General features: G+C 40.4%; 1 protein-coding gene across 2 annotated transcripts in view; it reads right to left on the reverse strand.

The window, feature by feature from the left end:
- The window catches only part of TMEM131 (transmembrane protein 131), a 107,510-nt gene extending 87,128 nt beyond the window's left edge, over positions 1-20,382 (reverse strand). For both annotated transcript variants that reach the window (XM_054189326.1, XM_054189367.1), the window contains exon 1: positions 20,179-20,382. In XM_054189326.1, coding sequence (XP_054045301.1) covers positions 20,179-20,335 — 157 coding nt within the window. In that variant the 5' untranslated portion in view covers positions 20,336-20,382. The remainder of the gene's footprint in view (positions 1-20,178) is intronic.
- Positions 20,383-20,829: the final 447 nt, after the last annotated feature.

Here is a 20,829-nt window from a genome sequence, read left to right on the forward strand (position 1 = left end):
ATTTTGTTATTATATTAAAAAGAGCAACTTAAACATCTAAAACCTGCTGTACCTCATTTTGTAGAAAGAGCTGTGACAAACCAAAATAACAATGCAGAGTCAAATGAAATAACAAACACAAGTCCGGGATGCTAATTTTCCTCTGACACAGCCAATTCCAAGATATTCGTATTTATAAGTACCACACTACGCAAATCAGTCTTTTGGCATAAAAATGTTTAACTCCAAAGGGAACAACTTCTAGGTTCCCTAAAAAGACAGGCTGCACCAAGCTAACTCAGTGCTTCAACCAATATGACTGACTAACAACTGTGTTTAATACATCTAAGTCCACAAAGAATTCCAACACTTACAAAGGGAATTACAGTTTTATCTATACACCTAAAATCTTTACTGTACATCTGGAAAGCCTTGTTCACACTGTTCCCTAATCCTCAGCATGGCAACAACTCTCCATCTTGACAGTAACATAATAAAATTTGAAACACTGCAGAAGTGTTTGCACCACATGACTAAATTTGACGAAAAGTTCATGCCTCAGTCACATATAGGATCCTCAAATTAAGTATTCCTCCTCCACTCATTTCCTCTAAATGTTTGGTCAGACAATTGTTCTTCAGTTCCCCTCAAAATGTAGGGAATGCTACTTTCTTTTAAAGACAAAGAAATAAGGCATTGCCCTTCCTGTAAAATATAATAATCTGTACAAGAATCAACATGAGTTAAAGAGGAAAGAAAGTTCAGAGAGGCCTAAATTTTGCTCCCCAAACCATCCACACACACAAAAGCAGGTCTTTAGGATAAAATATAATAACAACCTCAAACCAGCAATTTGTATTAAAAAAGTAACTCCCTATAAATAGCTCCTCCCCTACCCTACAATCTTTTTCCATGACTGCCTTTACCATTCAGCTAGATGAAGCTGACAAAGCGGTAACACACCCCTCTTCCTGCAAAGAGGAACAACTTCAACAGGAAGAGGTTAAAGATTTCCCAGCACACAGAAGCACAGTGTGTGCTTCTGGAACGTGGAATTTGAATCCCAGTCTGAAAAAGGAGATTTGAACCTTCATCTCCCATTTTGAAGGTCCGCATTCTAACATGAACAATTATTATAAGGCCATGAACATTGCCACTTGTCTCCATGATGTTTTAAAACAAAAAGTGACATTACTTTCAGAAAGCAAAAATAAGAAAAAAGCACTCTCGGCAGATAGGAGTAAAGGCACCTACCACACAGAGAAACACTAGTTTTGACACTTATTTATCCCAAGCATGTACTCAGTGGCTGCTTTGGTGACACCTCACTCAGCATCCAAAATTCAAGCTGCTACTTAACATATCACTGTTTGCACATCCCATTCTGCATCCCTGACTCCCCCTGTATTTTTATACCTTCTCCTAAAAGGTACAAACTCCACAACCTTGCTTTCATATAACCAAAAATAAAACTTAACATAAAACAAAGACTGCTGCTGTCATCTCCAGAAGTCTCCTATGGTATGCAAAAAAGTCAAACAAATAAACAAAAACCCCAAACAACAAAATTTTATACCATTACTTTCCAAGATACCACACCTCAGCATTTTCACTTTTAGTGGCACAGGCTGAGAAAACAGCCCAGCTCACATGGAAGTGTGAAAATCATGACAGAGGGGAAGGGGGGGCTCGATTATAAACAATATGCATGTCCTGCAATATTAACAGTGGCATGAGCAACACTAGTCAGTCATGTCAGCAATATCTTAGAAAATTTTTGTGTGTATTGATTGTGAAAATTTTTTGTGTATCACCTTAATGATTTCCAAAACAAACAAAAGTGATCCTTAACCCAAGAACTGGGGGTTTGGTCAATCATTTATATTGAAGAACTATACAGAACATAGGGCAAGAGATCAATAAAACCGCACCAAAACAAGAAAACACCAGCATTTAAATAACTGTTAGGAGATCAAGTCCTACAGTTTATGAAGAATTGGGCTTTTAAAATTTAAGTTACTGGAGTAGGTCTATCAGTTTAGTTTAATCCTAGAAACAAAGAACAAGTGGATTCTTGTCAATTTAACTGCTGAGACACCGTAAGACATTCAAGTCACTGTTTAATTTTGTCCTTAAAATCCCTAAAAAAAAATAAATCTAAGTGAATTGCAGCACAAGACATAAGAAAATGAAGCTTTAACACGTTAAGTTAAAAAGCAAAGCATGACAGTTAATCACAATTTCACAGAAATGTCACGTGTAGCCTCTGTGCAAAAAAATCCCCAAATTACAGATTAGCTGATATAGGAGGGAAAGTCTCAATTTTTAGTTTAGGGAGAAATCCAGAATGAAATTACATTTTCTCATGTACTTGATTTATTTCAAGTTTAACAATGACAATTTAATAAAAGAATTTATCAATATGAGCACCCCTTCCTAACAGTCAAAAGGAACTGCATCTCTGAGGTTGGGCTTCTTGGCATTCTTTCCTTTTCTAGCTCTCTGTTTTGGAAACAAAGAATACACAGAACTTGACTGTGACATCAGGCACAAACAAAAAAATTCATTAGAAAACAGCTTTTTATATTCATAATCCATCGACCACCAGTAAAACCTAAAAGGGTACCTCGTCAAATCACAAATTAGTACTTTCTTAGTACTTTCTTGAGGCTCTTTCCCCCTGTTTTAAATATGATACACTGTAGGTACAACAATTGTTGTAGGTAGCAACAATTCTTCCACAAGGATAACACACACAGCAGCTCATAGAAACTAGCCAAAGCTTTCTGCCCAAGCAGCTTGAATGCAGGCAGCCCTTCTGTAAACCCCAAATACTTTCTCAGCCACTCTTCAGTTATTTCATCTTTGTTGCAACTTACGAACAAAACAGCAGATGTTATAGAACATTTTGAGCAGATGACACTGTTAAATAGAAGTGCCATTCATCATTATATCATTTAAGAAACATTTTCAGGGAGCAGGATGACAGTTAGTGCCAGGTGAAGTCAGATGCACTGCAAAGCTTGGCTGCTGGCCATTTTGCAGCCATCGCATCTCAACTGAGACTGTGATGAAGTTTCTGTGGTTACACTTTTTACTTCGTTTTAGACTAACTTTCAAGCCTTTGTTTCTCCTTTATCAGTTATTTCATCAAAGCAAGGAAATGACAAGTAAATACCTACACCTTTGTGAGATGAAAGTTTGTTTTTGCAAGTGACTTCTCAGACTCTCGATTCAGGATGAAGCAACGAGTCACCTCATTCAAATGAGGCAAAGCTAATTACATTTTAAAAAAGCTCCACTGACGAGTCATAAAGAAGCGCCCAAATCCTCTGTAAGAGCAGCTCTCAAACTGTCCAATATGGACCACAGAGAGGACAAAGACTTCTTCAAAGAGAAACGCAGACTCTGCCCGAAGAGCAGAACGCTTCCTTCTGGGTAGTTGCCCATTCCAGAATTAGAAGCAGTTGCTCACTGTTCACACTTGCACCACCTGAGCTAAGTAAGTTCACCAACTTCTGCAGTGTAAGTCCAAAAATAGCCTTTTCTGTCCTTCTACACAAAATATGTATGTCACCAATAGAGAACAGGTTATTACCAATGCCAAAAGACTCTGCAAGCAATTAAGTATGAGATCACTTGGGCATGCTTTATTAGGTGAACCATTCCCCATGCTACAGAGGAAGATGACTGTTTCTGCAAAGTCCCTAACAATTTCTCCTGGAAAAAACTTCTTCCCAAAGTCCAGGCCGATACCATCATGCTCCATTGTCAGTCTAATACTGTAGCCAATACTTTAATACTCTGGAATAGTAAACTGCAGCAAATTAAGAAGTGCTGATTGTGCCATCTCAGTCACCTCTGCCTACACATGACTGGCAACTGCTACGAGAGGGGCACAACATAACATTTAGGGTAGGAAGCGTTTCAGCTGTCTCAGCGTGATCTGCCACAGCACAAATCAGCAGCCAAGAAGCCAAATTACACACCAAAAAAATAATTTCTTCCTGACCCTACAGACAACTGAAGCCCCAAAGGCTGATTATAATAGTTATTAGTCAAACATTAAATGTCATTAGCATGTTCACGGCCCAAAGAAGGAAAAGGATGAAGTTTCATATCCACAGATTTCAAGGCGAGAAGAATCAGTCTCCTTTCCTCCTCATCTACGCCGAACAGAATACTTTCTCCTGAGGTGTACACAGATCCCTCTGAGCAGAAAAATCTTTATCCTTTCAAGCACCCACAAGAAGCAAATTTATCACATTCATGAGAATCCATGACAATTTCAGTCACTCTCACTACTAGGATATTAAGTGATTTCAGCATCAAATTCTTCCAACTTCTAGTTTGCATATCCTGGTTTCCTCTTTTCAGGCAGTAGGTCACTGTTAACAGAAGTGATACAAGCAACAGCAAACACTTATAATACTGTAAGTTTCATTTTCTGTTTGTTTTCAATTTACAGCCTTTAAAATACAACTTTTTTGCTGAAGTCAGCTTTTCTATGAAAAGCCCATAAAAGATATCAGAAAAAGAATGAATGTAGGTCTTTCCACTTGCTCCAAACACCTTTTTCTATAGAGCGTATTTTCCAAGCTTTTCCAAACTCTTTAAATGGCAAAACAAAAACCCCTGCCATAACCCCTGCCCCCCAAACCACAGCTTTCTGGAACAGTAAAAACACTATCTAGTCATTATTACCAGTAGATTTCTAAATGCTTTCCCCTGCCCTTTGCAACAACTTCACAGTGTTTGATGGTAAACGCCTAAAGTAATAAAAATGGAAACAACAGTGGCCTACATAGATACTGAATTCACCTAAATTCCTCCAAGATTAAGCAGGATCTTCTCACAAGTTTATATAACTAGCAGCCAAATTTTGCTGAAACACATTCCTATTTTATTGTCTCTGGTCCAAGCCTTTTAAATTTCAGCTTAAAATAAGAGAAGTACAGACCTATAAAGCATCAAGTAACAAGAAGACAATTTTAAAACCCTATGCTTCTCCAAAGCAAACCAAACTTACTATCAAAATCAGTTTAGCCAGCACCAGTCTTTAGATGTGCCTGAACCACACATAACAGAATAAATTTGGATGTAATGCGAGACCAGTGAATATGCCAAGTCTCTTGGTGCGCAACGATAAAAAAATTCTCCATGGTTCACAGGTTATGAGGCCTACTCTGACTGAGATCTGATTTTTAAGGTGGCTTTGTAAATTTTCTTTTGTTTAGCCACTCTCCATTTCTTCATTTCAATAGGAATGTATATTCTGGCATATATGCTTATAAAAACACTATTCTGAAATATTACTTAGTTCTGGAACAGCTACTCCATAACACAGTGCTTTCATTTATTTTTATGTTAATCATCATTATATATCCTCTCGCATGCTTGTAAGAACTGCCTTCTCCCTTTACTCTTGTCTAAACCAACTTTTTACATTTTCTTATAAGCTGTATTTATACAATCTGGTATCATGTAGTCTATGAATTTTCTCCAAATTCTGGAAACAGTGTCCCAATTTACTAAAATAGGGCCAGATTGATTATATTAATCTCTCCTAATTTACACCAAGTTTTTTAAAAGTCCAGTTTCTAACCCTTTGTCTTAATGACTAAGCTCACTTCAAAGTTAACTATAACCACATGAGCCAATTACAATATGCTAAATGCCATTCACTTCTGTCTATGTAATTGTAATTACAGCATTTGTATCCCTACCGGTTAAACAGCACAACTAAAACTGGACAAGTTGGTTTTAAAGCTTTGACTATGAATTAACTGCTTATGCGCAATCACACAATTTCAATCATCCTGAACAGTGGAAAACTAAGCAGCATGTAAAATACAGGCAGGTGGCCACAGAATGGTAAAATAACATTATTACAAAAGGGAAATTACATTCTAAAAATTAAATACCACACAGATAACGAAAAATGGTATTATGCTGTATTGCAAGCAACCATTTTTATCAGCTTCAAGAATATGAAAGTCTGGTGAGCCACAAGAAACACATCCCAGTTCAGTGTTCAACACAATAAAAGCTGTTTAAAGAAAGGTCTGTTTCCAAGACAGGAGAGTTGGTGTAGCTATCAGCCTGAATTTCTGCCCGCATCCCAACCGGTGACTTCACTGGAAATGTAAAAGATCATTATCTTACGAGCCAGCAAATCTCAAGAGGCTCCAAGAGAGAACCACCAACCAGCAGGCTTCCTTTCCAGCTAAATCCTCTTGCACTTACATAGTCAATTCGCTTGTGTCTTTTCCAGTAGTCCATAACGAAGAGAAATTAATCATTTTTCCAACAGACCTCAGGAAGAGCCATCACAGCCAAGATGGTAAATACACACTAAGTAGTAAAGTTCACATGAAAAAATAACTCACTTTGAAGTCTTTTTACATAGAAACATATTGATTCTTTTTTCTTTATTAAAACCCCTAATTACCATCCCTCAAAAACCCAGCTTGCCAAATTTTTCTTTTTTGTTTACATATTAGAGTTGAAATAGAAACATTCCTAGACAATGTACTTTAATCATCATGTGAAACAAAAAAGCATTATATTTAGCTAAATAACAGAGATAGAATTTTCATTAAAAACCTCAGTTTTTACTACAGATTATAAAAAAAATTATTTTTATGACTTTACACAACACATACTCAAATAAGTTCAATAATAAACATTTCAATAATTTCGTTTGTTCACCCAAAGACATTTAATTGCTGGCTCCAAAATGCTTCTCAGGAAATAATATCCAATTCTGTTTTTTTCATGAAGATTTCATAGGGGGGTATGAATGAAAACACTTATTTTCAAATTTTTAAAAAAAAAAAAAAAGAGAGAAATAATTCTCTGATCTGGAGAAAGACTTTAGCCCACATTATTTTTAATTCAAAGAGAACAATACTCCTGACACTCATGGAAACTTTTCATAAATCATTTAAAGAGAGGGAAAAATTTAAAAGGAAGTTAAGGAAGTTAAAGAGAAACCCAACATCTGCAAATAGCATCCTGTCTTCTGGCTTTGTGCCATACAAATTATGGTCTTTTTATTCTTTCTCACGATGCCGATTTAAAATTTCAATATGCTACATTAGGTTATATCTCTAAAATTTGTTGTTATTGAGCTTGTACAGACATAAAATTAATTGGAACTAGCATCAAAAACAAGATAACCGTTCCTGCAATGAGACAGCAGGAAAGCAGCAGCCCCTCCACGCAATTCTTAAATCTGCATCGCACTTTAGTTCAAACTTTAGACCAGGCACCTCTAATTGTGGCAATATGTTTTACTACTCTTGTGGCACTGCAAATTGATGTGTGCACAGATAACACGGACTTATTGGAATTCTAACCTTTTCTGCATATAGAAACATAGTTTAATATGTAGTTTACAAGAAGTGACAGTCAGTTCATAGATCCTGCAGCCTCAGGAGAACAATGCATTAGCTGACAACAACTGTAACTATTACCATAAATGCCAGCCTTCCAAACTTGCACTCTTATGAAATTAGCCACTGAACAGACCCATGAAACCCACTTACTCAAAAAACCAAATTGTGCCAACACAGTGCAAAGACCCACTTAAAAGGTACATCTGAGCTGATTAATGACAATAAACCTACACAAAGAGCAAGAATTGTTCTCTACGCCACGGAAAAGAGAAAGGAGCATGGGATTTTCAGAGTTTCCAAAAAACCCCACAGAACAGGAAGACAACTGCGCCAGACAGATACCTCCCAACATCTAAACGCCTTGCTGGCAATGTGAATGCAATCAGGTAAGAGCTGCACCTTATGCTCCGTGGACTTTGCTCAGTTCTCAGTCCTTACTCCTACCTTGCTGCCTGCTACAGAGCATGCAGGATCTTGACCAATGTTATAGGACAGAAACAGTGGCCTACTGAGTGACAGTGTTCTGCTCTCCTCCCTTCCCTGATTCCCCCTCCTCCCCCTGCTTTTTTTTTTAGTCACTTATGAGGGTGAAACTGCATGAATTTACAGAACAAGGGAACTTCAACAACACATTAATTTAGATTTTGCTGCATAACACTTGCAACTTGGTTAAGCTGGAGAGAAGAACCATTGGGAGGGAGGAGCACAACACCTCCACCCTCTCTATGTCCACGTGGCAGCTGTTACTCAAGTGTCCACTGGAAAAAGCTATTAAGCCTGGAGGAAAGTAAAAGAGCAGCAAGATAATGCTCTAAATACAGCGATCGAAGGTCAAGAAAAGGTAGGAAGAGCCTAATGTTAAAGCCCTGGTGTTAATGATGTGGCAGTAATGCTACTTGTTGATTGTTTAGAGAAGCAGCCTGTTGACTTGCCATGTGGGAACACAGACCAGCAGGAAAAGGCTGGAGGCAATGTCTGATAAAGCCAGAAAAGAAATGGGCGGAGAAGAACAACTACTGCAAGTTTTGAAAGAAGATAAAATTCAGGGCAAGAAGAATGAAACAAAAAGGAGAATTCAAGTTTGGGGGAAAAAAATAAAAAAAAAAAATTAAAGGTGCAAGTAGGCATATGGAAATGAAGTGCTTAAGTATGTTAAACTGCAGAAATTCAGTTCAGCTACCCAAAATAGCTTGGAAGTGGCTAAGAAGTAAATAAACAACCTCTTGTGCTCAGACTCTTTCAGAAACTGTTATGATGACCTAGGTTGACACCCTGTGCAACACAGATCACAATTTCACCCAATAATTCCAAATCCTTAGGCTTAGTTACAGAATATGTTTTGGAGAGACATCTAATTGTACTTTAAAGATTACAACCACCCCACAACGCTACGTTGCCCCTTAACTAAGATAACAGTCAATTATCTTCACTTAAAAATACCCCTCGTTCCTACTTTGACATGCCTAGCACCAAGTCTCAACCTAAATATGCACACCTTTGCTAGATTAAATGGCCCTTCAGCATCAGAATTTTTTTCTCCAATACAGGTACTCTTAAAAGCACAATTAAATAATGCTAAATAAATAGTTTTTTTCTTCAATTTCCAAGAGCCTCACTCTAATGTCTTTTTCCCCTAGAGAAATTCAATTTAATCAAAGGAAGATGGCCAAATTTTCCCTGATGAACTGTAAGCTTCTTTCAGTCTTTTCTCCATCAGATAATGATACTCAGTAGTACTAATCAGCAGTGTAACTTCACCTGTGAAGATTCAGTCTCTGCCAATGAAAACTATCTCTCCTTCAGCATCAGATATAATCAGGTTTCCCCAAAATCAAGGAATTTATTCATCTTTTCATTATTTTGGAAGATACAGTTTAGCCAAAGCTATTTGGGCAGATCGTGACCTAGTTAATCTACATGAAAGGCAAATGATGAGGTATATGATAATACAAAAGCAGCTATATTATAATATAAAAGTTCCCCACTATCATAGTTTCAGCTGGGATAGAGTTGACTTTCTTACTAGCAGCTGATATAGTGTTACAGTTTGGATTTGGGATGAGAAATGGTGTTGATAGCACACTGGTGGTTTTGGTTGTTGCTAAGCAGTCATAGCCTTTTCTCCTCCTCACACCGCCCCACCAGCGAGCAGGCTGGGGGTTCACATGAAGTTGGGCGGAGACACAGCCAGGACAGCTGACCCCAACTGATCAAAGGGATATTCCATGCCATATGACGTCATGCTCAGTATATAAAGCTTGGGGAAGAAGAAGGAAGGGGGGGGACATTTGGAATAATGCCATTTGTCTTCCCAAGTAACTGTTACATGTGATGGAGCCCTGCTTTCCTGGAGATGGCTGAACACTTGCCTGCCAATGGGAAGCAGCAAATGAATTCCTTGTTTTGTTGCGCTTGCATGCAAGGCTTTTGCTTTACTTAACCTGTTTTTATCTCAACCCATGAGTTTTCTCACTTTTACTCTTCTGATTCTCTTTCCCATCACACTGGAGGGGGAATGAGCAAGCAGCTGCATTGTCCTAGATGCCATCTGGGGTTAAATCATGACACACCCACACACCCCTTCCTTATCGTCTTATATTTAGAAGCAACTACTTGGAGGGCAAGAGTAGTCTCAGTGCTTTCTATCACTGAATTAAGTAGCAGGATGGCTGGGGTTAGGGTCTCACTAGATAATGGTCATTTCTGGTACCTCTAGACTGCCCATTGCTTGCTCCACAGACTGAAGTTACACCAAACTTCAGTTTGGTGGTCCAGAACACCAAAGCAAACATACGAGAAGGAAACGGTTTCCAGTAAGGACCAAGTACTCCATGTCCCCTGCTGTAAGAAAGGAACAGCCAAACTTGGCAACACTCAATATCCAGATCTCTCAGCATTCCCTCAGATATATGAGTTGCATGGATTGTTAAGTATTACTTTAATACATCTTGTATATTAACATGTCAACCGCAATCTAATTTATTGTCTTATTACCAGAAGCTAGCGAAGATGGAAACTAATGGCTATGTTATCCTCTGCATGAAAGATGGGATACAAATATTCCTGTTGAAACAAATTTTTCAAGAGAAAGAATGAAAACTAGGGGACAAATAAAGTCTATGTGATGCAAGATTACAGAAACAAGGAATAGCCGACAGGGTCTTTTTTTTTTATTCTGTGATTGCATTTCTTCAGTGATGCAGTGACATGTGAAACTTCCCGGATCCAATTACAACTCCACTTCTATCAAATTATATCTAAATTACTACTACCATAGAACTGATTTCACCATGGAGTTACACGGAAACCCAGATTTCTCCTGTCTTACAGATATTCCCATCAGTTGTGACAAAGTTAATCGCAACTTCCAACCAAGGTTTTAGGATCATGAAGGGAGATCCAAAACACAGATACAGAGCAATTCAAGGTGGAACGGACTTTAAGATGTCATCTAGCTCAACCTTCTGCTGAAGTATGGTGAATGCTGAATTTGGATGATGTTGCTTAGGCTTTTGTTTAGCCAGACCTTGAAAACCTACAGGGTCAGAGATTCCACAACTTTTCTAGGGAATCTGTTTCAACATCTGACTGTCCTCGTGGTGAAATACAGTCTCATTATGTCAAGCCAGAACATTGTAGTGATCCTGACCAGAAGACCATAACCCATGGAGGAGTCAATGATCCATGCAAGAGCTAACCTGAGTAGGCCCACGCCTGTGCTGTGCTGCATGTATGGGCTTGCATTCAAGCCCGTGCTGTGCTGCACAAACCCCCTGGCTGCAGGAGGAGCCCAGCCAGCTCACTGTAATGGAGGAGCCTGCAGGCAGCTCCCACTTGGTACCAGCAATTATGTCACCTGGGTGGCCTTGACTTTATCTAACAGCGCAACTAGAATTTCTCATGCGGGCGTCCTTTCTGCTTGACAGTAGAAATTATGAATAGAGTTGTTTTCTTGCAAGGAAAGCCAACAATAGCTTGAGGGACCAACATGGGGTAACCCTTTCTACAGACGTGGTCTGCACAGGATGTTGCACACAGACTGGAGGCCTGTTTGATGCTGCACAACTCAGTGTTCCCAGCATCAAAACAGATATAAGATTATCTATACTATTATCTCTTTCTAGTGTTAGCTCTAATAAATAGCATTTTCAATCATATTTTACAGTGTCTCAGTGCCTTTCTTACTCAGATCATCACAGACCAGCACCTCCTGGTAGAAAACAAACTTTCCCTGTTTCACTTTATGACCATTGTCCCTCAGGCTCCTGCCATGCATCTCTGTGAGGAGTCTGGCTCCATTTTCTCCGTAACATCTACTTTGATATTGGCAGGCTGCCATGAGGTCCCTCCAAAGCCTCATCTCCATGCAGCTTTGGGTCCCTCAGCCTCTCTTCATAGGTCATGTGCCCACCAACCATCTTTGCAGTCTTACAATGGGATGGTAGGGAGCAAAAAAGGACGCAGTGGTTGAGGTGTGGTCTATTAAGTGCTGAGTAAACAGGAATAATCATTTTGTTCAGTCTAGTGGCTACACTCCTGTATGCTGCCAGGGTACATTGCTGACTCATGTATACCATTTCCAGCTTGTATCCCCTGCAAGTGGTTGTTCTGTCCCATATGAAGGACTCTGTTTGTCCTTTTTTTCATTTCACAAAGGTCCTGTCACCTCATTGCTCTGTCCTGTTTAGATCCCTCTGAAATGCAGCCCTGCCCTTGAACATACTGACTGCTCCCCAGACTTGGTACACTCCAACTCCAGATCAGTGACAAAGATATTAAGCAGGACAGGTCCCAGAATAGAGCCAGGAGGAACTCCTTGTAACCAGCCTCCAAGGTAGTGCATGAACCACCGTTGGGAATAAACCAAAATCAAACACCCTGCAGTTTATCTAGTTGCCTGGATAGTTTTTATCTTTATCTACAAATTCCACTTGTAAATATCTGTGCAGTATTTTGGTGTAAATTACCGATTCAGTAAGAATTTTTCTGTATTGCTAGATGATTTCATATTTATTTACAAGCCTCAGGTAACCAGTTTTTAAATTCGCCTTACATACTATATCAACATCTCAAATTGGGGACCCAAAAATCCCCTAGTGGAACCAGATGTCATGAAAAATAGACAATTTCTTTACTCTGTCTCAATATCAGTATCTTCTATCGTCTCAACTTCAGTATCTTCTACCATCTTCAATCTGAGCCAGACATTTTCAGTCTGCGGCTTATCTATTACAAAAATAAAGAAATTTCATAAGCCAGTCACATCAAACTATGCTGAAGCCATCCAATTTCACACTGAGGGAACTACCTTGAGATGTTCCCAACAGAGTATGCCTGTAAGGAAACAAGAAAGCTTTCAATTTTCAAAAACTAAAATTCCCTCTTTAAAATCCTCCTCTTTGAGGACCTTTCTCAGCCATTTTTTTCTTCACTACCACCCTCTTCTACAAGGACCCCCGTTCTCCTTCAGATCTATGGATCTAAAAAGTCCAGTTCATGAAAAATGGGTATATAAGAAGTTTAGTGGTAACAAACGTTCAAATTATTTACATCAGCACCATGCTAGTCTACAACTTTGTCTCCTATTCTATCATGGCTCCCTCAAATGGTGATTTTATCTATTTAACACCACTATTAGCTGGTGTTCTTGACTTAAAAAAATAAAATATAATCAAGGGTTGTTTGGGATCTTTTTAAGTAACTTTTAAAAGTCTGTGCGCATTCTATTACACCAAATCTGTACGGTCCAACATAGATCTAGATGTTCAACTGAAAAAACCCTCAGATAAGCCTTAAGACATTATTACTAAGATAGATCGCTTTATGAAGAATAGTTAATGGATACATTGATCAAATAACTTCAAAAGCCAAAGCATGTTGTATTAGAGTCAGCTAAACAGTCCTATTAAATTACATTTTGTAACTTCATACAGTACATGGACAGAAGGAGCTGTTAGGTACACAGTTTCATTTCCTGTACATCTCCTTCCATTAAATTTCATTCAGGTATCTTTAAAATCAGTTCAGTAACTACAGTAAAACTCCAATTGTTCTTGGATGGTTCTCTACTGCTATGCCTGCCAGGCAGTAGGAGAAGAGGTATTAAAAATGCCTCTACAAGCAGTCTCAGTGAGGAGACAGATTTGGTAAGTGTAGCAGGAAAATCTCAAACTAGTGTAAAACTCCTCAATTTTTTTCTCCTTTTCAGAATGGAATGACGTTGCAATCCTTCAGCTCTTTGCTATTTCCCCATTACATCCAAGGTTTTTAAAAAGAGAGAGAGCACAAGCGTGCACAGTCCTGGTTTAGGCCCTTTAATATTCCAGAGCACAAGTTATCCAAGCCTGCTTATCAGAAAATGTAAAAAGCAGAATTAAATAGTGTTAAATGCAGATGCTGCATCATCTCCGTGCTACAATCCGTAAATCACTAATTATTCCACACAGACAGTTCAGAAAACAGAAATACCCAGCATTCCTGCATCACATGTTAAAATTTTACCAGCTGCCTCTAACAAACCCGTATCTGACACAGAATTATTCTTTGCCTGTATTCATGACTAGAAAGATAAATACTTCCCCTTTAACTCTCATGGTCATTGGTTTCTTTGGTTTCCTAAATCAAGTATCTACATTTTCAGTTTACAAGCTTTACGAAATGGAAAAAGGGAAGTTGGTGGGAAGAATTACTGCCTCCATATCTGGACTGTTTGTTAACAATTACTCCATATAAAGGTGGGTGACTAGTGAACAAACTAAGTTGAACTAGGTTCCTATTTACAAATTAACAAACCAGATTATCAATGCCAAACAAGTGAATCACAAAATAAAGGCCATTGCAGCAATACACTGATATAGCCCCTATGCAAGAAAAAATTCTGCATCCCCTTGTGGGAAAATAACAGCAGATTGGCAAGGAGGATTGTAAACACACTCAATTGACTTGCTGGGGTGTCAAAAAACATATATATATCATACTAATTGTTGTTTAGAGTCATGTGTTGGACAAGTAGAACATCTGTGTTTAGATAACAGAGGCCTGTGATAGACTTAGAGGCACCTTATCGAACACACTTGAGATTCCTGGCCTGCTGTGGAAAAGATCCGAGTGGCAAACTACACCTGCGTGAATCCCTGATATACAAGCAAAACCAGCAGATTTGGTGATCCTCTAGCAAGGATCAAGCTCCGCAGGGCCTGTGTGCCCGCTTGTGTGCCTCTGCCCAGGTGCTGCTTTGGAGATCCCCTGGTTGGCAAGGCAGTGAAAATACATGTACTCTTTGCATTTCAGCCGCAGTTTTGTGGTTGTTCCTGCACCCTGCCTGGGCCAATTCACACACCTCTATCTTGGTATTAATGATTAAAAATTATTAAATACTAACACAAATTTTTAGAAAAAAAAACAAAAAGGATTTTTAAAACAACATCCACAGGTGAATGGATCAAATCAGTTGCTTCCATAATACGCAGCTGGTGTGCTCACCCTTTGGCATTACAGGAAAATGCAGGCTGGAAGTGACACCAGAGGCCTCCAGCCCAGCCACCTGGTCAGAGAGGGTCCAGTTAGAGCAGGCTGCTCAAGGTATTACCCAGTCCAGTTCTGAGTACCCCCACTTACTACCATGAAGAGTGCAGATTTACTTCAAATGCTGTCTTTTAGAGAAGAAAAAGACACATTCTCGCAGCTCCTGTTACACCCAGGTAAGTTCATGCTGTGACTGACAAAGTCAGAGGCACCGCACTGGATAGCAGTTACTAGCAAGAGAAATAAAACAGATCTTTACTGACTTTTATTCTTGCTGAACCCACAAACACAGAAACAAACCAAACTGGTTCTAGCCTGTGCTTCAGTCACACAACTTTCACTGCTGGTTATGCATGAACCACAACATCCACCATTCACTGTCAAACTCCCAGGTGATTTACCAAGTTTACAGTTTGAAAGATTCTTTATAAACTTAATAAATCACACCATGGAATCATAGCATGTATCCTTCAAGCAGAGCAAAACTGGGTAGGTTTTAAAACAAAGTGACACACAGAAAATGTCCAAGCTTTTCTGCAAACAGCTGAAATTTTAACATGCACAAATATGTCCAAATGACTCAAAGTAACCCATATTGCAATACTGGCAATCAATCACAGAAATCACAACTGAACGCTTTAAATAAAATAATGCTTGTAGACATCTGCTAACTTTGGAGGGGCTTCATCATACTAGGCACTATACAAATACATAGCAAGTTCCTTCAAGAGTTTACAATCCAAGATCATGAACTGCAGCACACTATCCTTCAATCGACCTCTACAGGTGAGGGTACCTCAGTCTGCCTCACACCTGCAATATAACTGGACACTGGTGAGGGAGAAAGAGATGCAGAGAGAGAATAGCAACCATTTCAAGATTACACAGAAGGTCATGGAGAACATGGGGTCTCAATTGCCTGTCCATTGCTTCACAATTTTTCCTTATATTTAGTTTAGCCCAAAGATTCTGCAGACAAGTATGAGACCTTTCAAGCCAAGCACACGGTTAGTATTTACCATTCACAAGAGCAAAGACATAGTGCAAACCTAATCAGCTCTCCCATAGCTAAGTTTCAAAAACACAATGAGACAGCATGGTCAATTTTCATTCACTGTGTTTTCCTCACGGTGTTCACCATTTTGATGTGCTACTTCAGCTGCCAGAGTGTTTTCAGTTTGATGGAGGTCATTCTTCCTGGATCACATTTTGATTTAAGTCAGGGTCAAAACATTAGCATTAAAAGAAATGACAGCACACTTTATATTAGTTCTGACAGCAGGATATGACAAAGAAGCAGTATATGCAAAGAGTTTTTTGTATGTTATTTTGAACATATAAGCTTTATCCCACATCACCTTCCAGCACTAGCCTACTTTCTATAGTCATATGAAGTATCCTGGATTGCCATTTTAGATATTGGTAAAAAGCAAAAAGGAAAAGCTACTTGGCTGAGATTAGGCAGAATGACAAAAATCAAACCAGAACTCCAGCATCCCAGTGCACTGTTCTAATGACAACACCTCCCTTCAACTCTTCCATGATTATTTTAGCTACCATTTACACTCAGTAACTATCTTAGTTTCTAGGATGTTAGCAGAGAATATGTCAAGCTCTAGAGGAAAAAAAAAAAAAAAAAAAAAAAAAAAAAAGAACATTCCACATTTTCACTGACCTATCTGGTATCAGATCTTAGATGTTTAAATAGAAATTTTTTCCCCCAGATCCAGTACTAGGATGTAACTTCAAAAGTTACAGTTACGGATTGAACCTAACCTAAATACCAACCTTACTCTAATTGCACCAATCTTGTGAGCAGGTGGGTCGGTAAGAGAACTACCAAAATAAGTCTAAGAGGCTTTCAGCCAGCTGGCCAAATAAGAAGTGATTTAAAAATATATAAATTTAAAAATCGCCATTGTATAAAATGAAGACATATTTTAATATAAATGAATATAAATAAAGGAACAAGCACAAAACAGTTCTCAGGTAAAAAAGCATGCTGATGTTAGACATTTGTCTTCAAAACATTTTACTGACCATGGGATTTATGGCATTACTACGGCTTCCCTCAACCTGAAATCTAGAAAGCTGTTGTTTGTCCCCCCGCCCCAAAAAAACCCACCAAAAAGTAAAAACAAAACCCAAAAGAAACAAACAAAACACAAGCGAAAAACCACACATGCTCAAATATAAACTGGAAGTTGTCCTCAATCCATGTGGCAATACAGAACGTGATAATTACACTAGGAAAGGATGAGTGCACAAAAAGCCTGAAAATCATATATATTTGCAAAAGAAATCCTTAAGTTATTTTTGCCCCTCCTAAATGGCAGGAGGCTCCTTGAATGCAGAATTTTTTTCCTGCCATATCATCCTTTTGCCATGGGTTCACAGGTTTCCTAAGTGAAAAAAACAAACAAAAACTTTTTACAACCTTCTCAGTCTTACTCATTCCTCAGCAGTACATGGGCACTGAGGACGCAGCTAGACAAAAAAAAAAAAAAAAAAAAAAGAAGGTCACACATCAATGTTTAGTCTGAAATAGATAAGTTTTTTCGGCTGGTCCACATGCAGTTTTCTCTGCTCTCATATTTGTTCACATACCAGATATTTCCCACAAGTTCTATGTCTCTTGGCACAGAGAGAGTATACAGTAGTATCACTGTTCCTCATGAGTTTGATTTACAGCTTGTATACAAAAACTATCTCAGTTTTGCTTTTTGCTGTTAGACAAATGGCAAAGTTGTTTGTGTTACATTTTTACACTCAACTCTTTAACTAAGATTGGGGACTAAAAGCAGTCACATCAATCCGGAACACTCCAGTATCAATCTTCTTCCTACTCATCACAGCTCCATAAAGAACTGCTTGCTGCTCCTTCTCCATAGAAGCATGAAGCCAGCATTACTCTTTTGTGCATCAGCTCCATCTTTCCCCTTTCTCCTCCTGTACACGCAAGATAAGAGGAAAAGTGTCCTCCACCTTCATTTTTCAGTTTATTTTGTGATATTCTGATCTATTCTTCTCTCACGCCGATGGTTCATTTGAGCACCTGCTTCTATAACTTTTTTTTTCTGTAGCAACTTGTCTGGAATATACACTGCATTATGTCTTATTATAGTCACCTTCGAGTCAGCAGTGTAGAAATAGTGCAAAAATGCACAACCTCAGTTCTAATTCCTCTCACAGCTTCCTTCCTGCGGCTGTAGGGAAACATGTATGTCCACATTTGGGGGATCAAAAGAATATTCCTAGCTATTTCCTTACATCCAGATTATCCTCTTTCAAACTGTGTCTTACTAAGTTTAACTGGACACAATCTGGTCTAAAGGCCCACTGTCCAAACTGGTCCTTCCTCGCCTATGCTCAGTTACTGCCCCTTCAGACTGGCACTTAGATTGTAGTTTAAGATCCTACACTCAAGCAGCAGAAATCTTGGGAAGAGAAATGAGTGTCAGAAATCAGAAAAGACTGAAAAAAAAAATCTATGTCCTGTATGAGAATCAAATTAACTTTTTGAAAACAACACAAATGTAACACAGATAAGTTTTAACTAATGGATTGTATCAGTACAAGAAAATGTACGAACTGTTCCATTTTCTTGAAGGGCTTCAATCATATCCGCTCAAACTCTGTGAATCTAAACCTTTGTTTATCCAGGAATGCCAAGGAAGTCCATAGCAAAAAAACCCCAGTATCTCCTCCACAAATGAATAAAGCCAGACCACGGCCCCAGCTATCACAACCTTTAGGGCATTAAATCAATTCATCGTACCAGTATATGACATCACTGATAAAGCTTATAAACTCATATAAGCTATTATCTGTAAAGGAGTGCAATCAAAATCAGAGTTGAAAAAATAGGTATTTCTGAAGCATTTGAACTTTTCTAGTACCTCAAGACACTACAGACTGAACTGACAGCCTTACAAATTCTCATCACTCTAAGGATACTGTATCTTCTTCACACTGTCTTCTAAATGTTAAATTCCTCTGAAGACAAAGTCAAGTGAACAAGAGTGTCTGTGACTCAAAATTAATGGTATTTTATTATCATCTTAATATCAACACCATCATATTCGTACAAACAACTTACTGGAAAATTACTCAAATTGAGCATTTCATTAGGAAACAAAAAGCTTATCTACATTTATTCTGATACATGCATTATTAGGAAGCATATCTTCCCTCAAGCCTGTCTAGAAACATGACTACAGCCTCCTCACTGAACTCCTATTCCACATCCCTGTTATTCATTTTTTGTTCTTATTCTGTTTCATCCTCCCGGACCTCATCTGGCATGAAACATTTCAACTTCTGTCCAATATACCCTCCTCCAGCACAGCAACTTGCTTGAAAAGTCAATTCTCACATCAGCCGAAGTAAATCTGTTTCACTTACTTCTGCAACACATTACATTTATCTGCTGCTTTTTAACGCTGCCACACAGCCGCACTTTTAAGGAGACCATGAGTCTGCACCTTGGAAATGTTTAAAAGCCGTTCTCAGCAATGCTACAGAATATGCTTAGGTGTTTCGCTCGGGGCTTTTTTTTTTCCCTTGCTAAACCACAATGAAAAGACAATGTGCCAAAAATCAAAGACGCTAGAACTTAAAAAAGTCCCTGTCCGACTTTCACTAAAGTTTGGAGAAAATGCCGCCGACCTGGCGAAGGCGTCCGGCACCTGTCAGAAGTTCAGGGAGGAGAAAGGGCGGGGGGGGGGGGGGAGGGGGTCTTCTTGCTGTCACATCCCAGCGCGCATTTTTGCCCTTTCTCAGGCAGGTTTGCCCGTCTGTTTGGCTTGGCTCGCTCTCCTGCTTGGAAGCCTGCCGCAGGGAAACCAGCTCCACGCCAGAAAGCCTTCTTTTTTTTTTTTTTTTTTTTTTTTAATTCCACTTTTTTGCCCCCTCCCTCTCCTTTTTTAAAGGGCAGCTCCAGCTCCATCCCCGCCGCTGTCAGGGAGGAGGAACCCCACCGAGTTCACCCCGACGCCAGCGTCTCCCCACCACCACCTCCTCCATCACAAACACACCGGCGCACCCCGGCAGCCGCGGCGGCGCGAGGGGGACGTCGGGGGGGGACACAGCGACAGCGACTCGCTGCACGGCAGCCAGCGGGACCCTGTGACCCCGCCGAGGGAGGGGGAAGGCGCGGCGAAGCCGGGAGCCTCACACATACCCCACCACCACCCCCCAGCCGCAACCGCCGCAACGGCCCCGCAACCGCCGCCGGAGAAGGAGGCCAAGAAAGGAAGGGAAATCTGGATCTCACCTTCCTTCTCGGCCCGGGCCGTGTGGAGGAGCACCGCCAGGGCCAAGCGCAGCGCCGCGCCCCGCCAACCAGCCGCCCAGCTACCGGCGCCAGGGAAGGGGGAGCCGAGGCGGCAGCCACCGGCGGCCGCGGCCGCCGCCTCCCGCCGCGCCGCCATCGCGCTGCCGCAGCCGGTGCGGGTCCGCCGTCTCTCCGGCCGGGCCGCGGCGCGCGCGCGGAGGAGCTCGGGGAGGGGCGGGGCCCGGGGGTGTTGTGAGGGAGGAGGGAAAGGGGCGGGGCACTCCCGCGGCGCGCTGCGTCTCTCGTGACGCGTGCTGTCACGCAGAGGCGCGGCCCTGCGCGACGCCCCGCCCCCCGCTATGAGGGGGGGGGGGGGGGCGATGCCCTCTCCCGCTAACCCCGCCCCCTCAGGCGCGGGGGGCGGGGCGGCAGCCGGCGCCATTTTAAGTGCGGGCAAGCCGCCCTTTTTCTCTACCGAGTTCGGGGAACGGGTCGCTTTATTTCGTTATTATTATTTTTTTTTAAACCTGGCTTTAGGACAGGTGCAGGCTGTTTGCGGCAGGGCCGCCCCGCCTCTTTCGTCCTCTTCCCCCGTCTCTTGTAGAGTGTGACGGGGGTGTCGCTTGTTGTTGTTTCCCTACGGAGGGCGCA

The sequence above is a fragment of the Rissa tridactyla genome, chromosome 1 (genome assembly GCF_028500815.1).
Source record: "Rissa tridactyla isolate bRisTri1 chromosome 1, bRisTri1.patW.cur.20221130, whole genome shotgun sequence".
Classification (NCBI taxonomy): domain Eukaryota; kingdom Metazoa; phylum Chordata; class Aves; order Charadriiformes; family Laridae; genus Rissa; species Rissa tridactyla.